The sequence below is a fragment of the Acanthochromis polyacanthus genome, chromosome 10, assembly GCF_021347895.1.
Source record: "Acanthochromis polyacanthus isolate Apoly-LR-REF ecotype Palm Island chromosome 10, KAUST_Apoly_ChrSc, whole genome shotgun sequence".
NCBI lineage: Eukaryota > Metazoa > Chordata > Actinopteri > Pomacentridae > Acanthochromis > Acanthochromis polyacanthus.
This window is the reverse complement of record NC_067122.1, coordinates 12982462-13009169: the sequence shown is the minus strand read 5'-3', so window position 1 is coordinate 13009169 and position 26708 is coordinate 12982462. Positions and strand designations below refer to the sequence as shown.

Sequence of the window (26708 nt, the reverse complement as noted above, 5' to 3'; positions counted from 1 at the left end):
TTCCACTCCCATGACAGATTTACTACAGTTTACTTTTCACTCATGAAAGCCGCTTTCCTCTGAAACCTCTGCTCTTAATAATGGATACATGTGTAAGAAAGCCTTGTAGGAGCTTGTAGGCAAAACATACTCATTCCCTATTATTAATTCAGCTACAAGAACCAGTACGCTAAGACGAGCTCGAGCACTAATTTTTCAAATGCAGTGACTGTAGGAGACGGAGGAGGCCAATGAGAGCAAATCATGCGTAATAATAAACCTTTGTTTCCCAGAGCAACGGGGGAAGCGAGCGCGCCGTCAAACAGCCCGGTGGAGGCGTATTAAGAATGCTTGACTGGGCTTTTGGGAGGAACCTCCAGTCCTGGCAGCGAGAGCTCTCTATCTGCTGAAGGTGGAGAAGAAAACTCCCCTCTGCAGAGTGTTGTATAACCATTTAATATATGGATCCAGGCAAGTGGCACACAAACATTTTGTGTACACTCCATGCCAGAGACCACGCGCACACACACCAACTGCCTCACCAATTAAACATCATTAACATGATCCCCTAGGTGTGCTTCGCAGTTAAGTGTGATGTGAATGCACTATGCCTTTAGCCAGGCTGACAGCCAAGCTTAATTGGCTTTTGAGAGACACAAATGCCCTTATGTAAGGCTCTAAAACCAGCCTTGAGTACAGCTTCTATAAGAACAAAAAAACCCAGGAAAAGAGGCAGCCCTTCAAGCTAGAATGGGCACAAACTTAGAAGTGAACCACTTGTCTTGTCTTGTGCAGGTGTCTGTGTGTGTGTGTCTCTCAGGACTGATAGTAAGGGCTGGCAGGCTTAAAGATGTTTGAACAACCGCACTGGAGTCACACAGTTATTTTACAACCAGCCTCTCTGAACAGCAGGTATATAAAAATAAATTCAAACGCTTTCATATACTCAAATGTCTTTTTATAATCAAAAATATCATCCAAGCATTTACAGTGTATTACAACAAATGATTCTATGCAACTGTTAACAGCCTTTACAGAAAATGAAGAAATATATCCATTTTTGATCTATGTTACAAACCAGGAACAGCAAAAAGAGAAGAGGGGGAGGCCCAAGGGTTCGGAGGTTTAAAGTGTTCAGGCAGACTCTGATAACCTCCCTGGTTAGCCCTGCAGACCCGGCACACACCGACACCACACAGAGCCAACTGTGGGCTCAGAAAGTACAATGCCCTGCACCCGTGGGCAAAAACAACGCAATAATCCAGTGACTGTAGGAATTGGTGCTCCTCTGTTGCTCCCAGGGAGTCATTGTGTCTAAAAATATTTCATAGACACTCAGTAACTGAGAGTTTAAGCTCACGAAGTCTTCATCACCGGGGCGTGTTGTCAACATTCCTGCAACCGTTTTTACGTGCGTTTTTACGTCTCTGCCACCTACACAGTCCCTGAAAAGTTCATGTAACATTCCTTCCTGATCTGACATCTCTGCTCAGTCCTCTGTGTCGCTGAACAGTAAGGTACAGTCCACAGTCTTTGATAGTTGTGGGCTTTGTACGGTGTCTTTAACATCTCTACAGTGTCTATGCGCTGCGTTGTCCGCCTGTCGTCTCTTCCACGTCCCACAAGTGTCACCAGCAGAGTCTATGTGCTCTTGATGCCTTGGAAGCCGCAAAAGTTCCAGCGTTTCTCCAGACTGGCACCAACACCCGTCAGCTCCTGTCTGAAAGTGCAGGGCAGCCGAGAGAGAAGAGCCTCCACCTCACTGGGGTTGATCTGCAGACACACATACGCACCACATCAAACACATTTGCCTGCACATGTGAAAAACTCAATTAAATTATGCAGAAAACAAGGTTTCCGTGCACCTGACCTGTTACAAATAGCATAAACGAAGCTGTTGCAGATTTCCTCCAATGCTTCCTGTCATTCAATTTTAATTGTCCCAAATGTTCCAGCATGTTTTACTACTTCCTGAAAAGCCTACTTGACTTTAGTGCTGTGCCACCAGATCATGGTTTATATCTGTGTCATGTGATGGAGGCAGAACATCTTCTATCGTCTCTTGTGGGTTCACAATGGTTCATATTACTTACACTAGTATACATTATCCACAGACATGTCCTTTATGAAGTCATCTTTCTCCAGATATCTTTATAAGCAGTGCTACTACCAGTTATATTATGTGTCATTTGGACAGCTTAACAAAGGGAAAAACCCGAGGCATAACCTTGATGCATTTTTGGATTCAGAACTGTCATAAACTGCTCATGATGCCAAAGAAGTGGAATTATGTTTTAATCAGGAGGGACACATGACTAAGACTGGGCCTCTTCTCTTGTCAGCGGACCAGGAGAAGGTCTTTCATGCTTTTGTCTCCTCCAGGCTTGATTACAGTGACGTGTGTCTTACACAGAAAACATTAACAAGTACAGCTCTGCTGCGGGAGACATTAACCAAGTCCTTTGCTGTCCTTCGCTAACCTGATATCATCCAATTTTTAGATTTTACTGTTGACTTTTAAAGCTTTGGCAGGTTAGGCTTCTCCTTATATCTACATTAGTTAAGACCCGTATGGAGTGTAAATAAAGTGTGGTCTTCAAGCAATCACCAAATCTCACCTTTGCTGTCAAAACCAACCAAGTGACGAACTTTATCTTTGATGTCCTGGCATGTCATTTATCCTTTCTTCTGTGATTTCTTTCCAACAATCTGTGCATTTGAAAGATGCGATGTGAAAGATTTTAGACTTGACTATTGCATTATTATAGTAGCAAACAACTATCTGCTACGTAACGACATATAGGAGTAATGGTGTCCTCTTCCCCTTGGTCTGTGTTGCAGTCTGGGCTTCTCTCTTCTATGTTTTGACAGCTGGACCATGTGAGTGCATGTGAGTCCCTCCCTTTGAAACTTTCGGTCCTCCCCATGCATATAAACACACTGAGTGACATACTGTAAGACCACAGTGCATTCCCCAAAATACAAAGAATTCATGAACATATTTTTTGATTTATGTTATGGACATGTTTTTATGTGCACTCTACATTTCAGCTCTGTGTGAGAGTCTCTACTGCATTTTTGAGGCTTTCCTTTACTTCTCTTCTCAGATCTGTTCACTCCGGTTTTTGTGTGTCTGTTTCCACACAATGCTCGGCTCCAGCCCACCGCTTCACAACAAATCCTGTCAGCTGACGGTCTGCTCTGGTGTAACGGATTGTTGAAACAGACCCTTAAAGTGGAAAAGAAGCAAGCTGAGATGAGGCACAGGGTATGGGAAGCTAATATTAATTTATTTTACAGCGTTACTGTGGCTGAATTATTTTATTGGCTCTCGTGTATGTAACATTTCTGGCTGAAAATGAATAGGAAAGGAAAGGGAAGGTGTGGCTAACGCATCTGTTTGTTTTGATATAAGACGCTGTAGCGACTTCAATGATTTCACTGTATCATTCAGTAATGTAAATCTGTGCACAATAAAATAAGACTTTGAATCTTGACAGTTCATGTTATTGCAATAAATTCCTTACAGTAAAACTATTTTTCTTTTACCTCCTTAACGTTCAGTTATAACCTTGCAAGTTTAACCCTCCTGTTGTCCACATTTACTGGCACCAAAAAATATTGTTTCCTTGTCTGAAAAAAAAAAAAAAATTAGTAAAAAAATTCCCCAGATTTCTGAAAATTTGCAAAACCTTCAGGGAGAAAATTCCAATAATTACTCAAAAGTTTCCCTTAAAATTTTTATAAAAAAAAAAAATCCGCCACATTTGGCAAAAAAATTCTTGTAAATATTTTCAAAAAATGAGTAAAATTCTCCCAAAAAATCCTAAAAATATCTAAAGTGATTACAAATATATCAATAAAACTTTCAATATTCGCTGGTTTTTGGTTGATTTTTTTGTGAATGTTCTTAAACATTTTTAACATTTATATTTTTCCACCAAAAAATTTCAAAGATTTGCCAAAAATGTTGAAAATGTGTACATCAGAAGTTTCACTGTGAAAATATATATTTTATCCCGCATTTTCAAAGTTTAAAACGAGTCAATTTTGACCTGCAGGATGACACAAGGGTTAATATTGGATTTATATCTGTTTTCTTTAACATACTTATAATTATGACTTCTGCATCTCATAATTATGACTTGTCATATCACGATTTTGCAATGTGGTCCAACATTATGATCATTGTTATTAGAGTGCAGTAATTTTTTTCTTTACAATTATACTTTTTTTTCCCCCAGTAGCTCTGTCAGATTTTTTTTTTAAATTGATGACAATTATGTCAAGCAAACAATCATGAATGCTCTTTAGCATGGAAAATGCTTATTTCTAACTCGTATTGGGTCACCTACAGAGTTGCTCATACTTCCATGCTTTATTCTCTCGTACACCTCCTTCTACACTCACAAAGCATTCACTCACGACACTCACACCTCCACTCCAATCAGACAACTATAGCATAAACAAAGTAGTAGCAAGCTGCCACTTGACGAAGTGTAATCTGGCTCACCCCACTTGGGTGGGCTCGGGATCAGTCAGTCAACTGAAATCCTGAGGTGACACTGCCAAGTACAAGCTGCTGTAGACAACCCACAGTGTCTCGAATTAATAAGTAGATTGTTCAAGCCCTGTGCTGATGTCAGGATGCATTAAGGTCCATCAGAGATAGGACCGGTGTGTCATTATGCACAATGGAGCTGTGTGTGTGTGGAGCCGCTAGATAAGCAGAGAGGATTGAGCTTGTTGTTGGGGAGTCTAGCCAGTGATATTGACAAAACTGTGGGCTGCTTGATATGTGTAGTGGAGAGTCGGAGTGGGAACAACAGATGCACAGGCAAACTCGGACGCACACAGACAGACAAGCGTGGGCGTTCGCTCACATAAACACAAACCAACACATGAACACTCACTGGACACAAAACCCCCCAAAAGGCATGAGAGAAGACCGTCACACGCTTTGCATGTGCGAGAATGTGAGAATGAGTCACGCTGCTGATGAGCATATTCAAAGACTTGCTACAGAGAACAGTAATTTCTCGGGGCAACCTCGTGGATGTGGTCGAGGCAAAGTTTTCTGCAGATGACAAATTAATTCCAACAAATGATGAGTAAGAGGAGCCTGAAATCTGAAGGTTTCATCCCAGACATTTAATGCGTCTTCTGTTTGGTCCGTAGCTCCGACCGTGAAGGAATGGACAGCCTTTTTTTTTTTCTGAGGGGCTTTTTGTTGGGGCGGAAATGGCAGAAATAGCCATTAATCTTGGTGTTGCTTTTTTGGAGGCGACACTGAAAGGTGGCATTTTGAAAGCCTCATATAAGTGGCAGTGAGGAGCGATAATATGTCTAAAATGACTCAGCAGAAAGATGGGGATAAAATAGCTGTGCTTCAACAGTCACTGTGGAAGCTAAGCGCGTCTGAGGATGAGGAGGGTGGTGTCCAGCTTCAAGCGACTGAATGAAAGATCTACTTTTAATATGTTCCGGCGTCAAGGGAAATCACCCAACTAGCCAGAAACCGGCAAGACATGCAGCTATAAAATTTAAGTACAGGAAAGTGACAAAAACTGTCATCAAAGTTTAACTTTATCCCAAAGTGTTTAAGGAAGTTTTTTTAAAGCCTACTTCCAAAGAACCATATATAGAGATATCTAATGTGCTTCATTGCGATTAACCATAGCTGCTGAGCCTTTTGTCCTGTGAACGCTTCCTCTGCTGTAATCTTGCAAAGTCATTACCAAAACACTGACAATAGCTACCAATAAATGTTGATTATTTAAACAAAGAATTCAACACTGAAACACAAAAAGCTAAAACACTAAAACGACAAGTTGCATGCAATCCGATGTATTGTGCATCTTTAAGCTAGGCCCAAACTACAGGTGTTCGGGGCAATTTACCCTTGTTTAACCCCACCTGACAGTCGGAGGAGAAATCTGGTCTGGGATCTTGGTCACACTTGATGCTTAGGTCAGATTATTTGGTAATCAGAGGAATTCATATCGCCTGTCTTAACCCTGAGCTGCTTGTATACTCATTGGGGCTGCACTTAAGAATATCTTGCATAGGAGTTTGAATTGGGATGGTTACAGTTATAACATTAACACCCATAGAAGCGGACACTGTTGCCGAACAAACTGAGGCTAAAGTTAGTTACAGATATTTAAACTCAGGGCAATAATCTCATCTCCTGCTTTAGCAGAAGAACAGATAACCAGGCTTGATCGCATCTTCCTAACTACTTTGTCATCCATCCATCCATCCATCCATCCATCCATCCATCCATCCATCGCTTAATCCTCATTAGGGTCGTGGAGGGGCTGGAGTCTATCTCAGCTGATTTGGGGTGAAGGCAGGGGACACCCTGGACAGGCCACCAGTCTGTCACAGGGCAGCATATTTTTGGACTGTCGGAGGAAGCCGGAGTAAACCCACACATGCACAGAGAGAACATGCAAAACTCCATCCAGAAAGATCCCGGGATGTGAACCGGGGATCTTCTAGCTACAAGGCAAAAGTACTTTGTCATCCAGAGATCCAGCATTTTAGCATGATAGCTAATTGTTGCACCATAACCTCCACTTTTTAGCTTGCATTTGCTTCCCCCATAAGCTCATGTGATATGGTACACTGCTCCCTCATTGGTGCTTCCTGTAGTATGTGATGTCGTAAGTTTTTCATTATTTGTGTAATACTACCACATTTCAAAATCTGTTTCCTCACTCCTGTGGTGTGAGGCTGCCTTCAGAAGTGCGTTGAGGTGGATTGTGTTAACTCTGTACATACCCAGGCTAGCTTCTCCCTCTAATTACAGTCTATATACTACACTGAGTTAAATGACAGCTGCATGTACCTCTACTCTTAATGCACTAGTGCAAGTAGTATCAGTCTTCTCATGTCAATCCTCTCTACTGCTGAGAAATACGCTGCAAAGCATTGTGTAGAAAGTAGCTGAGGTTGTAAAAAAAAAAAGCCCTAATCGTGGATCGTTTATCATATCATCTAACAGATGTGTTTATTTGCCAAAATGTCAAAATATTCCTTTAAAATGCTTCATCTTCAGACCACTTCTGCAAAATCCATCCATTTCTGTGGAAAGGGCTGTAAAAGCATTAAAGAGCCCTGCTTGAATCAAGTATGTCAACTGCACAGCAGGACCCTGGCACACAACAAGCACATATGTGAGCCTTGTACAGCAGACTGACACTGTCTGTATGAGGCCATGTAAGCTAGAGTGATGCTGAAGGCCAGCTCTGCTGATCTACTCCACAGCAGAAGTTTTGATTCATGAGTCAGTTACCTTGGTGTCCAAACGTTGCAGGTAGGAACAGATGTACTCGATGCTGGCTCCAAACGGGTGGACGTGCAGGAATGTTGAAATGATCCCTGAGGTAGAACAAACAAGTCATGCAGAGATGTTAACACAGAGCCATGTCACATACCTCCAGCTTCTGTCACCCCAACACTCAACTACCAAAGGATGTTCACAGCATCAGTTTATCTAACTGCTTCTCCTCTCCTCTGACTGACTGTAACAGAAGCTTCGAGTGGCTTCTCCCAGAGTCCCATTACTGTTAAGAGCCTCTTGTATATTGTGGCTGCAGATTAGAGGGAGTGTTTAATGACAGCTTTGATGCTGTTGTCTCTCATCAAAGCCACCCTCTTCCCCAGCTCAAACAAACCATCTGCTATGAGCTCACAGTTAGGGCCAGAAGAGAAGTAATCCTCCACCTCTGCTTACTAACCACCTATAGAGCACCGAGGTGCCAGCATCTGAAACAAACACACACAGTGGTAAAGTCACAAAGCCTTCCTCTGGCTCGAACACAGGAGCAAAAAATATCACAATCACTTGAGGTTTTTTAGGTGGAAAATGCTACTCCAAGGCTTCAATTTTGTCACCTGCAGGAGGTCATTTGACACTTGAACACAGTGTGCTAGTGGATCTGCTCTGCTGACAATGATTAAGAGACTGACTGAGAGTCTAATGGTGCATTCAGATAGAAGGCACCAAGCGAAATTTCACTGTGATTTATTTGTATGAATTCACTCACTAGAATGGTTTTGCTGTCTATGTTTATTGGCCTTAAACAGTGGATGAACACGTCCTTCAAGTGACAACAGATGCTTGCTGTAGCCATGTGCAGAAAACCAGCATATGTCAGTGCTCAGACTACGATTTATTATCGTTACATGTTTTCACAATAAAATGATGACTTTCCTTTTCTGAACTTCAAAGAAACTGCAGCTGTTCCTCCACATTACTTTACTGAACAATTACTAGATCTGCAAACTCAAACAGCCTTCAAGTACAGCACCTGCAGCCCCAGAAACCCAAAAATAACCCTTGACTGGTACATTTTCTGACGTCATTTTTGCTGCCATGATACACAAATCCAAGCTTAACCATGTAAGCACAATATAACCTGAAAAAGAAAGGCAAACCAGATATGACACATTTCTCCTTGACATCCTTAATGAAGGTGGGAATGCAGGACTCACTCATGCCTATTAAGGGGCTGCAACCAGCAATTTTTCTGTTTGCAAGAGATTATGATTGACGAAAATCCACTTCATGTAGCAGTTAGTTAAATGTGGAAATGTTCTAAAGCAGGCTGGCTTTAAACCTAACTCTAAAGCTGTCTATTTTCCCACTCTTTACACAACCACTTCTTTCACTTTTTGTGTGCAAGTGCAACACCATGAGGGGGAGACTGCCTGAAAGCGTGGGCCGCTGTCCCCATTGGTATTCTTAACTGCACCTGGACTAGAAAGACACAGAGAAACACCAATTCCTGAGGAGAGAGGAGGGAGGCAGTGAAATGGAGCCAGGAAGGACGGCAGGGTGGCCATTTGTTAGAAACATACTGACACTTTAAAACGCGCTATTTTTTTCCATGCTGCTAAATGCAGCTTTAAAACTTTTGCATAGAAAATGGACATGTATCTGCAATTAATCAAATTAGCACAATCCAAATGACGCACAGAGGACCACTCTGAGGGAAACCTGTGCCTGGTTCTGCAAAACAGCACATTTTAATCCAGAGAAAATGTATAATGACGCAGCTCTGACGTACCAACTAGCAGAGCTTCCCTTTCAGAGTGGACAGGACTCGGTGGATTCTTCTCTGTAGGACCTTCTTTCTCCTGACTGCAGGACACCACTGTTGACACTGCAGCTTCCTACACGAACACACACACAGCGCACACACAGTTACCCTAAACTAATCTGCCACCAGCCTTTGGCACTCTTTCACTGTGGTGTCTGATGTGAAGTAAACAAATTTAAATTTAAGATGATGCACGGCGCACAAGAAAAAAGACAATCACACACAAATAAGTGGAATTGACACATCAGAAAGTTTCACCAACAACACGTCAATCCGGGGGAGACAATGAGGACGAGGATAATGAGGCGAGGGAGGATATTTAGCCAGCAGCTATATTTCTGATAGAGGGACGCATGTCACACACACAAACAACAACATAAAAAAGCAGACGAGTTTAAAAAGAACAAACAGAGGGAGAGGGGAAGGCAAATGATCAAGATGTTTGTTTCAGATCTCTGACAGGTGGCGAGAAAAAAGGCAAAAGGGTTTTTGTCTTTGTTGTCCTACATAGTATTGTGTGTACTTTTCCCACTTCTGCCGTGGGATGCCTGGTGGTCTTTCTTCCGTTTTTATCTATCCATAACACCCTGCGAGTGTGTGTCAGTGTGGGGGTGTGTAGACATATGCACATGTGCGAGCCATTTTGACTTTATGACTCCCTTTATTTCCTAGCCCAGTTGTGTCTGTGTGATTTATTCACTGACAAATGCCGTCGCGGTGAACTGGTTTGGCCTGTAATGATCTGTCATGTTACTGGAAGAGGTTAGAGGAGAGAGTCATGGATCGGGGAAGAAGGCGGCGAGAGAATGAGGACACAAAACAATATGTGGAGCAGTGAGAAGGGCTCAACGTTTTTCCACTTACACTGGTCTGATTAGCGCTCTCCTCGCTGCCTCTGTCATCTTGCTTCGACATCTCCAGCTGCGGCACATTAGAAACATATGAGGAACAATGCAGTGAGACACAAGCTAGGCGCTAATGCAGGCAGACGGGGGTGGGGGTGGGGGGGGGCGTGGTGGTGCACAGCGTGGTGTGTAAGAACAGACAAATAAAGCATTGTTTATTTTTAGAATAATATCCAGAAATGAGCAGATTCTGAACAAACAAGGAAAACAGAGGCGCCGAGCTCCATACGGATGTAATTAACTCTTTCTGAGTCAAATTAACACAAACAAGTCAAACAACAAACATGTAACAACATGTGTCATGATTTTTTTGGAATATATTGAAATATACTGAAATGCTAAGTTAGATGATCGACAGAAAAAAACTCTCTAAATGATTACTCGGTAGTCATTTAGCAAGCAAAAAGGGCAAATATTGTCGGGTTCCAGCTTGTCAGATGTAAGGATTTAATGCTTTTCCCTTTATATTGCTGAAATTTTAGTATTGATGCTTTTCTGGTCCGTGAAATGCTTTACAATTCTAGTTACTGTAATATTATTACTTTACAAATGGATATTTGCCTCTCAGTTGAATTCTTAAAGACGCCCTCTGGTGAAATCATGTATTTCACCGTGTTAACATGACAAACATAACAGTGTTTTCTACATGCTAGTAGACAAATCATGAGTGAAATAAGCAGCAAATGCCCGAGTTAAGCATTGCCACTTGGAAGCTGCAGTAAACTGATGACAGGCTCAAAAACATGGATTCAGACTTCCAGGGTTTTATATGTAACAAGCATAAGGAACCAATCCTGTTAATTTGCAGGCTGGAACTTCCTGTATCATTACTCTTAATATATTTCCATTTCTAACACAAAAGGCTGAATTATTCTCAAACTGCAACATTCCTACGTGTAGCATAGAGTAATTTTACAGTGTCTGAGGAGTTGTAGGTGAGCTGGTGTGCTTGAGCTGCAGTGAGAGTGAAGAGGGGAGAAATTTTCTAGAGGAACTGATGGTACAGAGATACATTTAAAGTCACTTTAAGGCATGAAAGGCTCAACTTTGTCCATGAAACTTATAAATATGCAAGCTTTGAAACACAAAGATGAGTTTTCAGGGATCAAACCAATCAACAGAGACGGACTGTAATTGTTTGGGTTGGTGCTTCAGAATGAAATTATTTTTAACAAATTCTTAATCTAATTTTCCTTTTTAGTGTGGTGTACTTGGGGTTGGGCCTTAGCCAGACATGGACCCAAAATGCTCACTCTGGAGGCACGTGAGAACATCATTCCTGAACCTGAGCCAACCAGACCAATGTATTTTTGTCGTTATTGTTTAGATTAAAAATAGAATAGCAGCCTGAGTGTGCTTCTCCCTCCAATCCACGGCAAATATTCAAATATTGCTAAAAGCCTAATAAATTCGACTAGATTAATGTAAAAGTAACAGCAGCATTAATATAATAATATTATAGACATGTACGTAGATGATAAATCATTGCATAGTGAAAAAGGGCCATTCCAACACAAGCACAAAACATAGAAATGGGAAATTGGACTAATGAGTCATTTCTGATTACTTTTGATCAAAAATCAAACTCTGAATCAACAACCCAAATATGAACAATTAAAAATAAAACCCTTCAACAGTTATCCATTTGTACAGACACACAAAAATAAATGATAATGACACTTTGAAATCCATTTTTCATTTGATTCATTCTGTTGATACAAACAAGACCTGCAAAAAGCGCTGCATGAATCTTTGCCTGATTGTTGGTAGAACAGGATAAGCAGTTTGAAGACTTCTCTTTGATCTCTGGGAAACTCAGCAGCCTTTTGGACTATGCATACATAATTCAGAGCAAATGATTAATCCATTAAAAGGCCACTCAATCAATTTAACAAATGAACATCACTTCACTCGTTATGAGGAGGATTATTTAAGGCGTCAGTATGTTCAAAATTAACTACTTCACCAGACGTGCTTTGAAGACAAATGAGCTTAAATCTGAGGGTGCTGTGGAACACCTGTTGAGGCAGGAGATGCAATGAGTTTGAATATCGGCATAACAGCTCTCAGTTTACTACGAAAAACCCCCTGTGGAAAAAGAGGGAAGTTTAAAACTTGATGTTGGAGAGAGGAGTGGTGAGGGAGTTTCATATGCAGCTCTAACTAAAGTGTAAGAGAATATCCCACCTGATTTCAACGGGTTTAGGGCTTTTAGTAAGGTTGAAGTTTAAATTACATCAGCAGGAAGGTTTCAATAAAAATACACTATTGAGTTCCATTATTTTTGCTTTACTAATATTCCTCAGGTCATCTTGAATGCAATATGTCCCAATGTGTCTCATACTGGTCCCAAGAATTTACACAGATCCAGCATTAAGTCACTTTGCTCCATTTTGTGCCAACACATCAATCAAATTTTGCTTAGTGGCAGCACTAAGACGTATATATGAAAAGAATGACAAAAGACGTTTGTTGTGATCGTAATAATAATAAGGTTAATATCGTCAATGACCTGCACTCATGTCAGTCAAGTAATGTGTGGCGACAGCTTGGTGACAGCAAGGACAGTGACTGAGGCGGTGAAGGAGAACTGATGGCACGAAGAGATCTCCTCCACATGACAAATAACCTCACCTCGACTCCTAATCTTAGAAGAAACCCACACCCAAAAATTGATTTCTCTTTCTCCCTTTAATGAGACTGTCTCTCCTGATTCATGTTTGCCCATATACAGGATTTTAATTAGCATATTTCCAGGGACTCAGAGTTGTGGGGACACACACACATTTCTAATCAAACTCATTACCATTAACAGGCTATCGACAACTCCGTCACTGTGTTTGGTCTGAAGAAGAGATCTGCTACCAAATTAGTCATTCCGCTCTGCTATATGAAACCTGCAGTGATCTCAGAAAACAAACAGACCACACACGGAGCGGCTCCCCATGTGATTAGAGAGTCTTTCGTTTGTATTATTATCCAATTTAATAGGTGATTTAACCTCAGGCTCATTTTAATGACAGCCATTCCTCTCATTATATTGAGCCAGAAGGAACATCAACAGAAGCGCTTGATCACCGGGAATAAGGGACAACACCTGAAACATTAGTAAACATGACATGGCTAACAGAAAAAAATGACCCTTGAAACTTGAAATTGTTTATAAGATTGAGGATTGTGTATTAAGCACTGTACACTTTAGAAATACAACATGGCATTAATCAATACTAGATGGACTTTTGTCGGGAGAAACATTCCTCAACGTGAGCAATGCATTCAACAAATGTAATGTTGGGAGGGATGAATAATGCAGGAGGAGAGACTGTAACTGATGGTCTGGGCTTGTACAACAGCTCTGAGCAGCAGCGGCTTACATTAGCTTAATGTTTTCTGCAGGTAATTATCTCCCTACATGGCGATCGCACTGATCAGTGAGTTACCGTCTCTTGGTCACTTCAGACTAAAGCATTGCTTTGTGTGATGCCAAAGCATGTGTAGTCGAAAAAGGACAAAATGTTCAAGAATGAGAGGACATAATTGGGTGGTTGGTGGTCAACGCTACATAAAGTACAAATCTGCAGAAAAGCAAGGAAACTATTTGACTGCGGCCAACCACGCTCAATGTGTTTCTGTTTAAGAGACGGAAGGATTTCTTCTGTTTTTTTTTTTTAAAATGTGTTTGCAGTGAGAACATGCAGTTCAGAGGTGCGTATCCTGCCTGGTAGAGGAGAAAAACTCTCATAAACTGCATCAGACGAGGGAACGAGTGAGGTGGGATTTTCTGCCGGCAATCCTTGGCTGGTTGTTAGACAAACAAGTTACAACCTATAGGCTAATTGTTGAGGTGCCGATTTTGGCAGAATCTTTTTGTTGGCACGGGTGTTTGCTTATAAAACTCCATTCAGACCTGGATATGTTACGTGGATAAAGATTTCAAAACCATGGGCTTTAGTAGGTATTAAAAAGCAGGTGCAGGGAGTATTAAACTGCTCAGTATGTAAATTAGCTAGGTGGGGTTTGCTGAAATGGCAACCAACATGGCATGTTTCAAGTAAAGGGAAGAAAATCTGTTATGTGGGCTGGATTTTTCATTGCTGGATTAATGTTACTACTATCTAGGAAACACCTGTAGCTTTTTCTGGCTTGCTAAACAGAATTTTTTTTCCAGATCTGAATGTGTCTCATGAGCATTTACACAATACATTAATGTACATTCTCCCTTATTGTGATACGTTTTTGGATATGTCTAGCATGGTAACACCAGGTGTAAACAGGGTGTTAATGTTATTTTTTAAAATTACTATCATATTCCTGTGTGACAAAACCTGATATCTTGATGATAATCTCAGTTAGTGATGCTTAATAATAAGAAATTATTATTGAAGCAACACACATGTTTTTATCATATAAGCACTTGTTGCACAGGTTGCATTTGTCTTTTTCAAAAAACATCTTTTGCAAGTTTCTTATTTACTCTCGCTAGGTGAAACGCCATTTCCTTAAATACGTTTTGGCTCCAGGTGAATTGCTTTTTACTTTCAGCCGGCACGACAGCCTGTAGACCATGTGGTGCAGAATAAATATTTATCAAGATAAACATGTACATCGCTGATTTTTTTTTAAAAATGTTCAATAAATCTTCAAAAGAAAAGAAACTCAGTTCTTATTTTATGATTTATGAGGAAAAACGACTACCAAAACCTCATATTTGAAAGTGTGGACATGGAGATCATGTTGGTAGTTTTGCCTAAAAAATGACTGACATTATCATTTGATGAGACAACAGGTGAATAGAACAGAGTTGAAATATTTAAGCAGTCAAAAAGATATATGTATATAATGTACTAGTCACACTGCATGTGAATTTGTTTCTTTCCAATAAAATGGTCAATGAAGGAGTTTCACAGTAATGTGGAAACTGAAAAAGTGTTCAAAGTTTACAGACAGAGTAATAAAGAATCCTGCAAGTGATTATTGGTTTAAAAAGTTTTTTAATGGGTCTTGTTATTATAAAAGAATAAAAACTAAATGAAGGGAATTCTTATATGATCATTTGACTCAGCCACTTAAAACTAGAAAGCTGCGATATCAACTTTTGGGAGCAAAATTAGAAATTAAAGAGTCGATTATAATGTGTGTTAAAAAAGAATGGAATAAGCTCCGGGGAGGAAAATGAGAATGAGAACATCACAACACTGACTGAAGTCAGAAATTGCCTGTCTCACTGCGGCTGCCTCTTTCCTGCTGTTTTGATATAATGAAGATGCACCCAAAATAGCTATTTTGGGATATCTGATGATTACGGAGTCATTTTCTCAACCCCAAACTACATGTTCTGACATTCACATCTTGCCCTTTTGTTTATTGATGATTTATTTCCTCAATTTCTTTTACGCGTTAGAACTCCTTGAACTAATTTCTTTCTTATTGCAGTGCAGATTAGAGAGTGTTCACTTCCGAACAAAGAAAACAACCCAGAAATGAACTCTCTTATGAGGCACACTGGGGAAACATGCTGCCTGGATTTCTGCCTGTCTTTGCTCTCAGGAACTCCAGCATAGAAACGTGTTTTCTGTTTCACTGACCTGCATTACATGTGTGTTTTGCAGGTTCTGGAGACCTTCCTTCAGGTTCTGGACTTGGTTTTTCAGCTGCTGTTTGTCCTCCAAACTCTTCTCCAGCTCGGCCTCCCGCTGTTTTAATTCTTCCCTCATTTTTAACAGTTGCTGTAAAAAAAACAAAGCGAGCACATTAAGCCACTAATGCTACTGTGAACTAACTAACCGTGACAATACCAACCTCACACTTGAACTGCTCTGAAAGCAGAGGAACAATCAGCCATTTGTTTCATTAATATTTAGCATGTAATCCCTACAATGGTAATTGAACTTCAGCTCGACACAAAAAAGCAATTAGACATAGATGTGAATTATACCTTTAATAAACGTTTTCTAGAGAGAAAAATATTTTTGTATTACACCCCATCTTATTCTGTTTTGCTGGATGTGTCCAAGAGGAGTTATTCGCCAAATCCTTTGCCTATAGACAGTAAAAAAATCTAACTGCATATGGCAGAAAAAATTCACTAGAAGAATAATACTTATTTTAGTTTCATTTTTGCTTTGGGAAGCACAAGAGTTAGTTTTGAGGAAGCTTTGATAGCCAACAACTGTATTTATCTCCAATTTGTTCTGTGAAGTTATCTACTCAGCACAGAAAGATTCACCTCCAGCTCTGTTAATTTCAATGAAACAAGCATCCGTGAGCCACACGGAGGTCTTTACAGCACAACCAGGAGTTTTCATCCGCACAGCTGCACACTGAGTGCTTTTTCGTTACATGCAATATAATTCACAGGAGGGAAACGGGTTGCCAGTACATGCTGATATTTTATTGCAATTTGAGTCACTGCGAGGTACAACATGCGGACCCTGGCAAGGAGAGGTATCCAATTTCAGTGTCTTCCATTTCATTTAATCCATTCACCTAATCTTTTCATAAACACACCACGAGAGACGTAATCTGGAAAGGTAATTACTCTGCAAGCAGAAATGAACAGCAGGCCCTTAATGGATTCTCTTCTTCTGAACATGAATCGATCATAATTTCCATTACTTGAGACAGCCAGCTAAGTGAGGACACTTGACAAATGCCAGAATGAGTCAATTTAGTACTTCTATAAAGGGTAAATTTTAAGGTTTCTAACATACCAATAGCTGTTCTTTAGGAAACTATTGAGATTAATTAACCAGTCATGTAAAGATTTAGTAGTTATGAAGGCAATGTCCCTACGGCCCATGTAGTAGCTTTGCTGGAACTTTGATCATCATCAGCAGATGGAGTTTATCCCACTGACATGGAATTAGAGATGTTTGAGTATGATTTGGTTCCTTTAATTTTGAGTAAAGAAAAAACATCATTCATTCACTCAATTTATTTTTGGATTTCTTCACAGTCTGCTGATGATGTTCATATGATTTGACTGTAAGCTCCAGAAAAAAACAGACCTTGTGATGAGATTTAGCCGCTGTTGTCAAGTTCAAGAACGAACTTTGAACCTCAGCTGAAGATAATTCTAGAAAAAAATGCAGTATCAAACGCTTAAAGGAGGGGTTCCCTTTTCTTCACTGTGTTATAGCTTTTTTATGCATGTTAAAGGTCACAGCAAAAAGAGTTATTCTCTCACACAGAAAACACTGTCGAAGGTGAGAAGAAATCCAAAAAAAAAAAAAATCTTTTTTGAACATTATAACATGGAAACATATTCTTATGACCTAAAAATAAAATTATTAACCTGTAAACATACATAAAATGGGCTCTTTCAAACTATTAAAACATAAAAATTGTGTATTTCTTTCCACTGGATGATTTATCATAACTTTAAATGTCCTAAATTTGTCTATCCCTCTCCTCCTTTTGCACACATCTGTCTGAAACACAAAAAGGCTTCCATACTGGACCATATGTGACAGTAGCTGGGTTTCCATTACAGTTTTTCGCAAAATAAAAGCGATATTTCTAAAATTTCGACAAAGTATATTTGCGCTTTGAACGTGTTTCCATTGAAGGTTGTTCTGGGCAGAAGCATCGTAACTCTCGTAAAATATCATCCCGCGAGATTTCGATGTCGAACCCTTTCTCCCTCATTTCCGCTTCCATCTCCTTATAACACTCTGCATTCCTCTGCTGTTTGCTGTCTAGTACGGCAGCGATGTTTTTCTCAAGAATAATGGCAAGAAAAGTCTCGGTCTCCTCTTCTGTCCACACGTACCGCGCCATGTTTACACCGACAGAACTGGTCATGTGACCAGGTACGTCACGTCCGATGACGTATAATTGTGGAAAAAGTGTTTCCATTGCGCTTTTGCGATATTTTTTAATATCGAAGCGTCTGAAAAACCACCTCATGAGAGCGTAAAAACTTTTTAGCGATATTTTAGTCCTTTTTCGAAATTCAGGTGTTTCCATTACCAGGTTTTTATTGCGCTATTTACATTTTGCGCATATCTTAGGGTAATGGAAACGCAGCTAGTGTTAACCTTTAATGTTTTTTTTTTAATTCACTGTTACCAGCATCTTGAAGTCTGCAATCATTTTGTCTCATGATAGTGATTTCTCACCATAACAGCCTCCTGAAAGTACTTATCCACTGACCTTGTCATTACATTTCTGTTTTTGTTCGTTGTTTGCTCAAGAAATGTCTGAATATCAGACACACTGAATGCCAGTCTCCTCCTTGATAAAGGTTTCCTGTTTGTGTAAACACCACAGGCAACAATGACAAAGAAATTCTTTGCTATATCTCTGACAAAACCTGATATATTGCATTTTATAGATATAGAAAATTGCTTTACTATATGTTAAACAGCAGTTCAATCAGAAGGCCACTCAGATGGATTTAATTTGAGAATGCATGACTGAAGAAGCAATAGCATTTAGAGGCAAACATACTGTATGAGACTCCAGGCATACTTTCAAAGAAAGAAAAAAATCCAATACTTTTCATTATCTTTCCTTGAATAAGTGATTTGAAATTGTTTATAGCCTTGAGTCTGCTCCAAGACGAGAGTGCTGTTTGAATCACAGCGCACAAACTCTCCAATCTGAACAGTGAAAAGGCCTTCCTTTAACAAGAGTAAACCTGAAAATAGTATTTTTTTAGCTGCTCTTTGCAGATGCTCCAGACCGCTGCACTCTCTCACTTGTTCCCAGATAGCACTTTGTTATCTTTTAAAGTGTTGTGTGGTCATGAATAGATGACAGGTAAGGTCCCAAGCTAGAAAGGTCAGCGGGTTAAACGGAGTGACCTTGTTCTTACAAAGGACCTGGTGCAGAAGAATAACTAAAAGGAGGAAAAAGTGATTGTCAGGCTGGAAGGTAGAGTCCGTATGTGTCTGTATGTATTTACCTTCTGCATGCCTTGCAAGGCCTGCTGTAGGAAGCTGAGCTGCTGTGAGTGAGTGTTGTCCTCCTCGCTCCTGATTGGCTGGTTCTTGCCTTGTTCCTGTTTGAGCAGCTCCACCTCGTTCCTGTAGGCGTCCAGCTGGCAGCGCAGGGAGTCGTTCTCCTCCTTTAAGGCTTCTGCTTGGGAAACACCTACATGAATTAAACACAAAGAACAATATGAAATATGCTACTTGTAATGAATCACCAACTAGACAGCACAAATTACTGTCCAGTTATCATCCAGTTCTTGTCCTGTGGCTTCTAATGCTGTGATCTCAAAGCTCTATTGTGGAAACATCCATATTTCAACAAAACAAAGCATTAAAGTTGCACGTCTGACTTTGACATTTGCAGCTGTGATTAAATCACTCTTCATTCACTTGGGTGAGAGCAGGCACAGAAAGGACGGTGAATATTAAAGCATTAAAATTCCAAGACTAATGCAAAAAAAGTTCAGGCCATTTTTAGTTCGCTTCATCTTGAAACATATCCATTTGATAGATAGCTGCTCCCAAAAACATCTCTGCCACTTCCAAAGGGCGGATGTTGCCAGAATGTTTATCTATAAACTAGGTGACATTAAAATCCTTGAAAACTTGATCTCAAACCTTTTGACTTTTTTCTATATGCAACATTGTGACTCAGCGGAACCAAAAGATTGATGTAAAATATCAAGATCTTTGATAAAAGGTCACAGGTGCACATACAAATTTTGGAGGCGAATTAAATTCTAACACAAAAGGAGTATCTAAGAGATAAACATCTACTTATAAGCTGTAATTTTTTGATGTGCACAGAAAATGGTGCCATTTACAGTCAACAATGAAGGATTCTGAATTTGTTGCAGCACTGTTATCCGCCTTACTTGCTTTTCCGACATAGCTACAGTGGCTTAGATTCATGGGTAGCCACACAAGGTCGAAACTGACAGGACAAAATTTGATTTCTCACAAGCTAAGTCATCCAATGAGGTCTTTCTATGTTGAGTAACAGTGAGGATATGATTCATAGAAAATTTTGAAACTGGAACCAGTGTCTCCTTTTCATTTCATAACTCTACTGACAGCCTCTTGGCAACACTGGCAAGCTACTCCACAACTCCCTACACATTTTGATTCAGATCCACTCTGGCGAACATCAGTTTGCTATTTCACATTTTCTAGCAGGGCTGTGCTCACTTTTAACTAGTGAGAGGAGCTCGGAGAGAAATACAAACACGTGTCTTTCTTCATGTAGAATCCATCACTTGCCTTAAAAGACTGATTTTGAAGCAGGGTTTTGAGGCTGTATAGGAAAACTGTAATAAACCCGTATCTCGAACATCAGGGTCCAAAACTACTGACAACACTGTCAAGTAAAAACAACACTGTCATTTTATATTCACTCCATGTCAAATACCAACAGTATATTAGCACAGACTGAAAGCTACAATAACCCAGTGTTTTCATTCCAATAGCTCTCTCCTGGACATTTGACCTGACCTATTGAGTAAAGAGATTAGACGGACAGAGTTATTATATATGAGACCTGCTCAGCACCACAGATGTCCAGTATTATCAGGTCTGCTCTCCTACTGCGGGTCTTGAGCAGACGCTCTTTGGGAAAGTGCAATACACTGACTGGACTGGGGAGATAAGCCCCATCCTGTGTGTGTGTGTGTGTGTGTGTGTGTGTGTGTGTGTGTGTGTGTGTGTGCGCGCATTAAAGTGTGTCTTGTTAGGTTTTGTGCGGGTGTTCATGAGTGCTGCCTGCAGTCTATCATGAAGGACCATTGGCAGTGTTAATGAACTCTTGCTGTGGGAGTGTGTGTGTCCATACTGAGCTTGTGTGTTTGTTGCTGCCGACAAAATGAAGGTTTGAGGTGAGAAGGGTATTGATTTGAGAGCCTCATCAACTTGGTGTGAGGAGATGTCAACTGCTTGGCCAGATTCTGTTACATAACAGGCAGTGATATCGACCTGCAGATATCTGTGAGCGTGTACGCACGCACACACACACACACCTTCAGGCATACAGTCATGCACACAAGCGGTTCTTTTGCTTTCTATTCTGTAGATGAGTCAGACGCGGTGCATCGATTCACTTTTTAAGAGGCTGCAGTCATAACACAGGTGTTTTTAGCCGGGCTGGTTGACGTGTAAACATGCCCCTTTGCTTAAAGGTTAGTGAGTAAAGGGGGTGCAATGCTCAGCCTGTTAACACAAATACCAAGAAGTGTCACATTAACACCTGCCACCTTGGCCAATCGTGTAGCATAGAACAAAATGACAGGTCTTTGACAGCAATGCTAATTACTGATAGCTAAATAGCAAGGTTGCAAAAGAGAAGAGGCTGAGCTGACGACTGCATTTACATTCATTTGCATGTTGATTAGAGATACTGTCATATTAGCAAATGGCAGAGATCAGAATGATTTAAAGGCAAAAGAAAGAGAACATGAAGAGTCCATAACAACACTAAGAGAGGCACAGTAGTCAGGATGAGAGACGACCTTACAGTGGTTTCCACATGTTGCCCTGGCGACTACCCCAGACTTATCGGTTATTGTTATGGGGGTTGAGAGATTAGCAGCGCCATTAGTTTTTGTTGCTTCAGCAAACACAAAGATACTCCTTTGAGGCAAAAACAGAAGATTATGACACTTCAGTGGTGCCCCAATGTGAAATTAGGAGGCAGCTGGCAGCTGTGGACAGATTCACATCCATACATACTCCTCTGCGTACATTCACTGGGGTGGACTGAGGTGAATGTCATTCTGTTGTTATGTTCAACATTAACTCAGTAAAGCCTGCATGTTGTCAGCATCCTGATGTACTCTGAATGTGTTTTCTTATTCATGCAGAGTTGTCAGATGCTTGGGGATGATCACTGTCATTTCACTCAAACATAGCTGTCTCCTTCAGTTATTTAACAATCTCTGCGTTCATCCTCTGGAGATGCTGATCAGTGTATGTCCTGTCAAGATGACAAGTGTTGAACTGTGGATGCATTTATGCATATGCATACCTGAGTCCTCGGAGTCCTTGCTGTCAGGGGCATCCTCCATATCATCATCGGACATCTCCATCTCCTCCTCTCGTCTGATGCCCATAAGCTGCTCATTGTGCATGTTTCTGATCTCCTGCAACACATAACGGAAAGATGGGCGTGTCAAAACTGCAAAGACTCGTGGGTGATGCGCATCTAAGAAGGTGCTGAACAAGTAGCAGTACGACCATCAGTAAAGTAATCTTCTTCATAGTTATTGTTAAGCATGAGCTGCAAGGAATACTTTTAACACATCAGTACAAAACAAAGGAGTGTAGATGAGCAAAGATGAAAAGGTCTGGTCTCAGAGCGAGGGCTCAGTTCCTCCTCCTGCATAGTGATAGGGCATATGGTAGCACAAACATAATGGGATCCTACTGTTTTGTACTTCACTTTAATGTGATAAAAACAGCATTTTAGAGAAGCAACACATGAGTTTATGATACTAACAACCATAGCTTCTGTCAGCAAGGTCAAAGTTTGGTAACTTTACAAGATACCACTGCTTAACAAAAGAATCCAGATTAGTTCCAGTGAACATTTTGTCTGCTGGAGTTTTTTATTCTAATTGAGCGTACATGTGGAAACACAACAGTAACAGCAAAATACAAATCTTCTTCATTTAATTTCACCCTCCCAGACAGCACTAATGACCACATCCATCTGGAGACCACGACCAGCTTTCAAAACAGTTTAAGAAGCAAGGTTGACCCAGCGAACTGGATTAGCTGTCAGTAAGTCCAAACCTTCCAGAGGACTGTTAGGAGAAAGACTAGAGAAACAGTTGTCAAAATAAATTTGATACATTAGACTGTCAATACTTGGACTAAATATTAGTGATACTGAGAGATAATGTGCGCTTTCACAGGATTTCAAGTGCCATTCTGCTTCAGCTCCCAGGTGTGACAATATGTCAGCATCGAGAAGTCTAATGCACAACCAGCTGAGACAGGCACTACTGCTCCAACTGACTGATGCCTAATATTTATTCTGGAAAGGAATGCGGTGAAGTTATGTGACGATCGGTGTTGGTTTGTCTGTCTGTTTGCAACATTACTCAAAAACGGGCAAACAGATTTGGATGAAATTTTCAGGGAAGGTCAAAAATGACACAAAGACCAAGTGATTAGATTTTGGCAGTGATGTGGCTTATAGTCTGGATCCACAGATCTATTTAAGATTTCTGTATCATTGAGAGATAACGGCACGTCGTCACTGTAACTATGACAACACATGATAGCTGTTTATGACGATCACGATTGCAGTCTTACTACAAATCAACTGCTACAGACTTATCGGGAATTATCTGTTGGAAATGATACAGGGAACAACTGATTAAATTGTGGGGCTGTTTCTGAGTCTAATCAATTCCCGCCACTCACTACATATTTAGGTCATGTGATTTGGTATCCGTACATAACATACACATCACAGACCGGTGCTTAGCGCAAAGTAATTTTGTTTGTGGGTACATCTATATTGAATGGCCACATTCTATGTTGTCGTGATATCTGAATATCAATTTCTAATAAACAAATGCTGAATTTCTAAAAATAAAAATGCTGCATTTCTGACAATGCCATATGGGAGAAAGAATAGCCTTGGCAGAGTACTGCGCTCTGAATGCTTTTCTAGTTTACTTTGTGTCATTTCGAAACAATATCCGTCTGATTAGAAGCAATAACATCGAATCACTGCAGCTCCTGACTGGAAAGGTGACGTATAGGTGAAGTATACAATACATGCCATCTGATATGAGGTCAGGAAATAGCCAACCAGTCATTTAGGGGCATCTAATGCACTGTTCAGACAGTAATGTAAAGAGCTGAGCCTTTATCACAGCTTAACACAGGCTGTACTGTGAAACCCCGTTGACTCCAGACAAATCAAAAATTATTTGCTACAGGCAGGGAATTGATCAATACCATCTTACCAAGATACATTTCTCATCTGCAACTTGACTTAGTGACACTGTATAGTGTTTAAGGAAGTTCATGCAATGATATTCCTTCACTTATTTAATGACTAAATATGAGATAGTTTGAGCACAGTACTATAAAACACAGGGCTAAAGCTAACTGCACCTCTTAATGTATTTATGGAACACAGCGAATAGACATGAAAACACATTATTAAGTGATTCAAAATATATACAGACATACATGTACAAACACCACCAGTGGATAGAGACATGATGAATGCTCTATCAATAAAAAACCCAAAACAACAGGCTGAAAGCTACATCTAAAAACTGAACAGAGCGAAAGCTGCCCATGAGTGAATAAACTTACAACCATCTGTCAGCTGATGATATCATGTCAAACAGGTATCCTAGGCGCACAAGCCAGTGCACACACGCAACCACCCGGCGTGTGTAGGGCACACGGTGCACACTCACACATCCAATTCATATACACAGGGCACACACACACCACATAAAAATACTGACAGAAGGAGGCAGACGTTGTTCGATTCTGCCTTGGAGCAGAAACTACTCAGCAGCCCTGCTTGTTCCTCCATATTTCACCTCCAAGCCAAAGAATCATACTGAATATACAATATGACAGAGTGAAACTAGCTGACTATTTGATGATAAACTGGCCCCGAACAACTCCATTTACTTACCTATGCTCTTTACACTGGCCAGTGGCTGCCAGTTCTGCAGCCTCTAAGGATGGCCTATACAATCAGTCTGAAAATAAAGCTGCATTCCACCATATTTTTGACAATGAATCAAAGGAGTTATCAGTTAAGGACTCAGCATCTGCCTCTGCAGCACTGTTCATTTTCTGACACGTAAGCCAATTATTTTGGTTCTCTAACTTTCCCACAGAATGTTTGGTGGCCTCTCACAGCTCTTCGAGCTGCTCATATGTAACCAAAGGCAGCAGCTTCCAGCTCTGACCAGCAACCAGCCGGCAGTAAAAGACAGAGAGCTGAAGGGAAGTCACTGGTGAGGACATTTGAGCATCTATCAAGCTATGTGTATCTCACAAGATGTTGCAAACCAAATTAGCGCTTATATACCAGGGTTTCTTCAGAAATCAGTCAGATTTATTGCTTTTTAATGATATTTTAATGCTATACTGTAATAACGTTTATGCCATGACCGTGAACTCAACAAATTATACAGGTTTATTTTTTTTGTAAAAGATGATTTTTGGATGAAAACTGTCCATATATTTCAGTATTTCTAAATCCGGAAACCACCCCAGACCACCCACGGGCTGTAGTCATTCTCTGAATTTCACATTTTCTAGCCATTTTTGCTGGAATTTGCATTTCCCAGCTCTCCTCCACCTGGTCCAGCCTGTCGGTACCCAACCGGCTGGAATAATTATCACAGTGCTTCAGCATGTTTACACAGATGTACGTATTTAACAGATCGCAGTTTATAATTATATTTTATTATTCTTATCAAATACTTTTCTTAAAAACTGCACAAAGAATTTTCCATGTCACTGAGAATCACATTGAATGATTTTTAATGCCATTTAAGGCCTTAATTTTCACAAAATCAATTTAATGACTATTAATGCTTTTTAATGCTCTGCAGAAACCCTGTATACAATTAAAGTTCATTCTGTATGTGCGAGTTGGCAACTTGATAAGATCAGGGAGCATAAGGATTGTTTTTCTGATTAAACCTTCTGCCTCCCAGAGTCTTTTTAAATACAGCTTCAAGCCTTCAATGTCTTTTGGTCATTTTGAGGAGCACGTTGACAAAGAACAGTATTAGAATGTATTCTGAGTCGCATTGGTACATTAAAGTCAAATATTTCCAGTTCTTTTTTATTCTGGTTTGGTCTCCATCAGCTACTAAAAACAGCCTGGTAGTACTAAGTGTACCTTGAAATTATTTAACAGAGACCACCACCATCACACCAGCTAGCTGCTAACTTTGCCAGCTGTTTGGTGCTAGATATTTAGCATACAGTCTCTTTATTTTCTCAACAGTTGCTTGCTGCAGTTGAAATGACACTAAATGGTGAAATTGAACCACAATGCGGTTCAGTTGTCACAATGAAATTTTCACTACGCAGAGAATGATGTGAAAATGCTCCAATGGTTGGAAGAATGGCAGAGCAATTATCTGTGGGTTCAATGCGACAAATGCTCCATTCAACTTACATGTGATCCTTTGACTTAGTTTTTAGGTTAATCTGTCTTCTTTATAAACTGTCTTTACCAGCAGAATGTGTCCTCTCACTTATTAGTCGTCTGATTCAGGGTCAATTCCTTATTGTGTAAAACTTTCAACTCAGGCGAATGTTAACTCAACAGCTTAAGTCAAAATAACTTAATATGTCGACTTGCCTCCCATTCCTAGACACAACACTATGTGGTGTCACAGTGAATGAATAAGTTTGCTTCCACATCTATTATCAAGTGTGAAATAGCTGGAAGACAAAACAAACAAACAAACAAACAAACAAAAAAAACCAGCTCCAAAGAATATTTGAACTATGTTATTATAATGATTTTTTTTTTCTGTGAATCAGGTCCTGTTTTGTAGCGTCCACCTACAGTAGCCTCCTTTACTTGCATTTATGGTCTTGTTGTACTCCCTGGTGTATGCAATGTGTATACAGAAATCCTATAAAGGAAGCCAGAGAAAGAGTGGACAAATCCCCAAGGCCTGATGTAAACAGTCTTTCATCCACGTAATAGATTTTAAAACAAGACGACATAGTGTGTATAATATACACACACACACACACACACACACACACACACACAC

General features: G+C 40.2%; 1 protein-coding gene across 7 annotated transcripts in view; it reads right to left on the bottom strand.

The window, feature by feature from the left end:
* Positions 1-915: 915 nt before the first annotated feature.
* Positions 916-26708, bottom strand: part of enox2 (ecto-NOX disulfide-thiol exchanger 2) — a 189231-nt gene continuing 163438 nt past the window's right edge. For 6 of the 7 annotated variants that reach the window (XM_022213922.2, XM_022213930.2, XM_022213948.2 and 3 more), the window contains 7 exons: positions 21947-22061; positions 18903-19090; positions 15580-15720; positions 9954-10010; positions 9057-9162; positions 7280-7365; positions 916-1752 (listed from right to left, as the gene is read on the bottom strand). In XM_022213922.2, coding sequence (XP_022069614.1) covers positions 1621-1752; positions 7280-7365; positions 9057-9162; positions 9954-10010; positions 15580-15720; positions 18903-19090; positions 21947-22061 — 825 coding nt within the window. In that variant the 3' untranslated portion in view covers positions 916-1620. The other variant, XM_051954617.1, reaches the window with a different exon arrangement.